This window comes from Bombina bombina, chromosome 3 (assembly GCF_027579735.1).
Source record: "Bombina bombina isolate aBomBom1 chromosome 3, aBomBom1.pri, whole genome shotgun sequence".
Classification (NCBI taxonomy): Eukaryota; Metazoa; Chordata; class Amphibia; order Anura; family Bombinatoridae; genus Bombina; species Bombina bombina.
The window spans coordinates 101,676,077-101,683,377 of NC_069501.1; the positions used below are offsets into that span (position 1 = coordinate 101,676,077).

At 37.4% G+C, this 7,301-nt stretch overlaps 1 protein-coding gene across 2 annotated transcripts in view; it reads right to left on the reverse strand.

Moving 5' to 3' along the window:
- Positions 1–7,301, reverse strand: part of SIM2 (SIM bHLH transcription factor 2) — a 210,843-nt gene that overhangs the window by 119,840 nt on the left and 83,702 nt on the right. For both annotated transcript variants that reach the window (XM_053704539.1, XM_053704540.1), the window contains exon 2: positions 2,804–2,886. In XM_053704539.1, coding sequence (XP_053560514.1) covers positions 2,804–2,886 — 83 coding nt within the window. The remainder of the gene's footprint in view (positions 1–2,803; positions 2,887–7,301) is intronic.

A 7,301-nucleotide genomic window follows, 5' to 3' on the forward strand; every position in this document is an offset into this window, starting at 1 on the left:
AAGTAATTTTTATTGAAGTTGTGCAAATACATACAGCATATCAAGCTTCACAAATTGACATTAAAGAATGAGAAATTACAGTATCATTGTTCCATGAAGCATATAAATAGCAACCATTTTTAGAGGGAGTAGGATAAGGGGAGGGGAAGAGAAAAAAGGGAGGGGAACCTACACATCAGTTAAATACAACTGTTATTAAGTTATATGCAATAAAGCAACAACAGGTGATACATATAGTAAAAAACAATTTTCATCCACTATACTAGATAATGTCTGGCTAGTAGGATTGACACAATAATCATGTTTGAGGACTTTGCTCCCAAAGAAAAATTATGTCAAGAATGAAATCTCACCTTCCTGAAAAGCAATAATGCATCTTTTCTAATGCTAGGGCGTGGTTCATTTCTGACACCCACTGTGTATATGTGGGGGGTTGCTGCTGTTTCCATAGCCTAGGGATCAATCGTTTAGCACTAGTTAACATCATGTGCATTAGTTTTCTTCGATAACATACATCCTTGCTGTGGGGTTTGGTTGAGTAGGATGATGGCTGGTGTAAGATGGATACTGGTATTGAGTGTTAGATTAATACATTTCTCTATCTGGGACCAATATATACTTAATTTCAGGCAAAACCACCAAATGTGGGAATGAGTGCCTATGTCCCCACATCTTCTCCAGCAGCTTGAAGTAGCCTCTGGGAAGATGGATCTTATGCTCTGCGGTGTAAGATACCACCTAGCTATAATCTTGTAGTTAAGTTCAGTTAATGCCAGTGAAATAGAAGAGTGGTGTGTCACCTTAAAGTTTCGCTTCCATTCTTCATCTGTGATCTGGCATTGGAGCTCAGATTCCCAGTTTGCAAGGTATTTTGGTCTTACATTTGGGAAGGAGCCTCTAAGCATTTTGTATGTAATTGATAGGTGTGACTTCTTTATTTTAGCATTGAGACAGATATGTTCAAATGGGGTGAGGGATCTGATGATATCTTTCTTATAGGGGCATGAGTTGATGGCATGTCGGGTTTGGAGGTATACATACCATTTATGAAAAGGGGGACCTAGAGTATCACTTAGTACGTTTTTTTCTTTAATTTGTGACGTATCTGTTAATAAGAATATAGGGAGATTTTTATATGCAGGGTTGTTGCTAACCCATATGTAAAGGCTTTGCTTAAAGAAGAGTTTATTGTTTAACAGTGGGGTAAGCGGTGAGATAGGTGTTGAGAGTGCATTTGACTTTGAAAGAAGTTTATCCCAAATCTCCAACGTAGTCTTAATATATATATTATCCATGATATTGTCTGGTCTGGTTATCTTGGGGAGGCAGCATAAGTCTCGTAGGTTATGTGCATTGAAGATGTTAGTTTAAACACCAAACGTTTGGAGGAGGGTTGCATGGTTCCAGTCTATAATACGAGTCAGGTGGTTAGCTATATAATAATTTTGTAAGTTAGGCATATCTAAACCACCGTCTTCTTTACTTAAGTATAGTGTCTGTCTATTTGAAATAAATATAGGTGTTACCACATGATTTTAAGTTTTTAATTGTCTGAAATATTTCAGAATTTAACGGAATCTAAAATATTTTTTTATATAATTTGTGTTACTTGTTTTATACAAAATTAAATTGATATTAGTGTTAAAGTAAAGAACATTATGTACCTCTTTTCTTCTTTCTGTTTATTTTTGCTTTTGCATTAAGTACTTGCACTTTATACCCTCCAAATTGCATCTCTTGCATAAGTGGTTCTAGCTATTAAACAAGGTAACTACCAGTTAAACTTACATATAAGAAGCTACAATTATTACGTAATACCCAAGAAGCAAAATGCCACTACAAAGAAAGCTACAAAAATTGGAATTATATTGTAAAGTCTGTAAAACATTATCTTTCTTCTTTTCAGCTTTAAAGGTAAGGTAAAGTTTCTTGCTATTGAATCCATATAATCAATGTACTTATCAACCATAAGGTAGTCGCTAACTTTGTTTTTTGTTATATTATTTATTTTACATGAAATCCAAAGTTTATCATTCCTACCGTTCTATTCAATTCTCCTCCCCCATGCCACTTCCGTGTTTCTCTCTTATTTCATCGAGCGTTCTCACCCCTCTGTTTACGTCAGCTCAATGCGCGTTCACAGAGTCAATTTCGTATGCGCATGCGCCACTTCCCCCCCTGCCCGATACATTGTTGCGATTGTAACAATTTATTCATTGAGCCTCAGAGTTCCGTCGATCGCAGGCAGAAACATAAATACATTTATGCAAAACAAAACGATCGCTACAGAGCTAGCACTGCGCATGCACTACTCACGAACGAGCACAGGTTGAAGTGGGTTGAGTTTAGTCCGACGCATGCGCTCAGTCATCGAGTGACTTCGGAATGGATGGGTTAAACCCCTGAAGGGGAAACTGCAGATTGGAGTATAATATAGCTAGCGACTGTCAATCAAATTACCCAAAATGTCGGGCGGACGAAAGATTTGTCTCTGAACAATGTTTGAAAGGTACATAAATTTATAATTAGGTTAAATATTATTAGAATGATGAATGAAACTTATGTTAATTTTTGAAACTATTAAACATAGCGTTAAGTAGTGTGCTCAACTTTACCTTACCTTTAAATATTTCCCCCAAAATGTGACACATTTAGAAATAATAACAGAACGTATTGCTTAGAGGTTGTACACAGACATTGACAACAAATGATGTAATGTCAACTCACATCAAGCTGTCTTCATTGGACAACTTTTTAGACTACTCACTGTTAATTAATAGAAGCGAAACATTTTGACCATTACCTGAAGTAGATGTGAACCTAGTTCCTTAGCAACATTGTCCATGGGTCCAACGCGGCTCGGATGTCCCCAGGCATCTCCTAAACCTGGATAAAAGGAAATAGCCAAGATTATAATCATACAGTTTACTTTTTTGTTTTGTTAGGCTAAAGTTTAAAAATATTGTAAGCCTGTTAATCAGAAATATTCAAAAATTAATTACTGTAAAGTAGAAAAATCTAGCTAATGTTTACATTTTTCTATAAAAAACAAGTTTGGTAAAAAAAAAATGTCCATCATGTTTACAATAGTATATAGATTTTTATAGACATTTCTATGTTCTTCACATAGAAAATAATGTACTTTTTATTATTAAATACATATTTAATGGCACGCATTGGGGTTCATAACTTAGGACTAATATGATCGGGTTAGCACACATTTGCTATCTTCAATTCGCGTTATTGAAATATTAAATATAAAATAAAATAAAAAATATATAAAATATTCTAAATAATATATGGTTTATATTTAATAATTCAATGTGCATTGAAGATAGAAATTCTTCATGCGCGCTAACCCAATTAATAATCTATATTTTACATTTCTATGTTCTTTACATAGAAAATAATGTAATTTTTTTTTAAATATATATTTCTATATATATCTGATACTGTTCAAGTAAATTATATATATATATATATATATATATATATATAGAAAGCGAAAAAATGCACTCTCAGGACTTTTCCACAAAAAACCAATTTAATGGAACGTTTTCGGGGTTCACAACCCCTTCATCAGCATGCAAAACAAACAAAATTCAACTCATTTATAGTGTTACATATCAATTACAACATATCAACCTAAGTGTCTCTCCAAAGGAAAAGTGCGCCAATTTTTCGAATTTGGAACGCATATTGCGTTCCACAGTGCTATCCGGAACCGGAAGTTGTATTACCTCACTTCCGGTTTACGGATTCAACAGACAAAACGTGAAATAAAAGATAAAGTAGTGTACTCTACAATTTCAAACGTATTAATATGACATACTAATTTGAGGGACTTATTATAACAACAGTGTGCCACCTTCTAATAAGTGCCAAGAAAATTGTGATGGATATACATTGTCGAACGTTGCTACATCCGGTCGGCATAGAAACAGTAACCATGGTAATCATAAACAACTCTGATTGCCAAACGATGCCATAATTTGCAATGGTATGCCAGCTGAATGAAACAACAATATTCATAGTGCCATAAGTAACGTGTACTGAATTATATATAATCATATTGTATATATAAAAAAAGAATACTAGTTTAAAAATTGAATAGTTAAAAAATAAAAATTAAAAAATAAAAGTTGGACCATATGACAGTACAATTGATTGGAATGGCAAGTTACAAACGTAATGTTGCAAATGTGAGCGCTGTGACTCATAATGTATCGCCAGTATATTACAGCAAAGTGGCGTTAAACATATATAATGCTACACTAAATTCGCAAGCAAATGAAGATCAGATTAGAGCAGTAGATATATATAACAGTATTATAGGGCTGTGCTATTTGGGCTGCTTTTTCGTTAGGGCACAGTTTTCAATTAGATTAAATTTTGACCATTAGGGGGTAATGGCTTACAACGGCCAAAATGTGCCAACAATTAAGTGAGGGGGGTAACCTTATTTCAGAATTCTAGCCTCCAGTATAATTGCAAGGCAGGGATATATGAGAAGAGGTGATACAGATAAGAATCATGGACATATAAAGCTCATATAGATACTGTCCACCTTTGCAATTTATCCAAGTGGATGTGACTTTTTAGTGTCCGTTTTTAAGACTGGTGGTGCATGTTAAAGCAATGGGTAATGGCGCACGGCGGACCAGGCTTCCACAGAGAAGGTGGAGACAGATGTCCCACCTAAACTGTGCCGTTAGGCACACAACACTTCCCCCTACACCTAGGGGAAACTGAAATGTGTGCCACAACGGAGCCACCATGTCTACCTGGCATACCCCAAGTGTGTGGCACCCCAGTTGTGGATCACATAATGCTCTTAAAGTCCGGCATGGTGTTCAGACCACCTGGTTGTATTGTGCCTAATCTGAACATCCACTGGGCCTCTCGTCTCAGAAGTTGCTTATTCCGGTCGCCACCCCGATCCAATGGGGGTATGTGGTCGATTAGAATATAGCGGATGGAAGATACTGAGTGTCCCTTGTTAGCGCAGTGTCGCGCTACTGGCTGTTCGGAATCGCCATTTTTAAGTGCTGTCCTTATGGCGTGGCGATGATTAGCCATACGCTCACGAAGTGTGCCAGAGGTCTTCCCTATGTACAAACAAGAACATGGACAAAACAATAAATATATAACGTGAGTGGTGGTACACGTTATGGAGTGCGGATGGAGAATGTTCGATTGGTGTGTGGGTGATGGAAAACTTTGGTACCCACTAGGCCATTACACGTTGTGCAGCCCAAACAACGATAGGAGCCCCTTATATTCCTTTTCATCCCTGTTGAGTAACACTGTTTGGGGTCCGTTTTCACCAGAAGGTCTTTGAGATTAGTTCCCCGCTTAAACCCAACCATAGGTCGTAGGTTATGGGTAAATATGAGTTTTGGGTCTGAAGACATAATTGGCCAGTGTTGTCGAAGAATTTGGCCGATATTTTTTGTGACTGGAGTAAAAGTGGTGGACATAATGAGCTTGTCACTAGCGTCCCTTTTTGGTTTGGGTATAATTAATTCTGTCTGTGTTAGCCTTGAAACAGATTCCACAGCATCATAGATTATCGGGGTCTTGTAGCCCCTGTTCTGGAACTTCTCACCCATTCCTTTCAATTGGGAGACCCCCGTTACAGGATTCGAATTGTTACGCATTGTTCTTATGCATTGTGATTTTACAATGCCCTTTAATAGGGCTGGGGGGTGGCAACTATCTGCCCTTAATATAGAGTTGCGGTCGGTGGGTTTATGATACAATGTGGTTCCTAATTTGTTAGAATCCTTGAAAACTGTCAAGTCCAAGAAATGAATGGATGCAGTGTCAGCTGTCATCTTAAACTTGACATTGTCAGTTGTGTTATTAAACACATCAAACCATTTGTGGAGTTCCTCCAGGGCCCCTCGCCACACCAAGAAAATGTCATCTATGTATCTGTAATAACAGATGATAGATACGTTCGGCGTATTCCATAGGTACATGTTTTCAAATTGTGACATATAAATATTGGCGTACGAGGGGGCCATGGAGGAACCCATGGCTGTGCCGGCAATTTGCAAATAAAAACTGTTTTCAAACCGAAAATAGTTTTTAAACAGACAGAATTCCATAAGGGACAGTAAGAATCCTACTGGGGGACCCTCATAAAGGGGGTTACCCGTGAGGTGCTCTTGTATAGCCTTAAGTCCGTCAAGATGTGGTATGATGGTATACAGACTGTTGACATCCAGAGTGACGAGTAAATCATCTGGCTGGATGTCAACAGTCCGTATTTTACGAATGAAATCATTCGTATCCATAACGTAAGACCGTGTTTCTTTCACCACTGGCTGTAGGAGTACGTCCACATATTGTGCTATAGGTTGGGTAAGTGATTCCCTGGCTGACACAATAGGACGGCCCGGTGGGTGGTCTAATGTTTTATGAATTTTGGGGATTGAATATAAGATGGGTATCTTAGGGTATGTGGTAATGCAAAAGTCACGAATGTGCTCGGTTATGTACCCTTGTTCAAATCCCAATTCAATCAATTTGTCAAGTTGTATTTTGAATAGTGTAGTAGGGTCAGAAGTTAACAATTTGTATGTCTGGGTGTCTGATAATTGCTTCAGGATGTCCTCTCTATAATCACTGTAATCTAAAAGAACAATGGCCCCGCCCTTATCGACGGGCCGTATGACTATAGAGGAGTCATTCTGGAGAGCGCACATGCCTTAACTGATAATGAACGTAAAGTTCTTAATAAAGGCCTATCTTTTGTGCCGAGCACTTTAATCTCTGAATTTGATCTTAAACTAGACCTTTACAAATTAAATAGATCTCTTAAGATTAAAGAATTCTTTCAAAATAAAGATTCGTCTGTACAGAAGTCCCATATTGAACTTAAATGTAGTGTACCTAGCTCTTTTGAACCCAGCAATAGCAGTCCAAGTACCAAAACATTTTTGAGGTTGGTAACACAGGACTTGGACACAGAAAGAAAAGATACATTATGGAAACATAATCTCTCAAGAGATGAATTGAAGGCTATTAAAACTCTCCAGAATGACTCCTCTATAGTCATACGGCCCGCCGATAAGGGCGGGGCCATTGTTCTTTTAGTTTACAGTGATTATAGAGAGGACATCCTGAAGCAATTATCAGACACCCAGACATACAAATTGTTAACTTCTGACCCTACTACACTATTCAAAATACAACTTGACAAATTGATTGAATTGGGATTTGAACAAGGGTACATAACCGAGCACATTCGTGACTTTTGCATTACCACATACCCTAAGATACCCATCTTATAT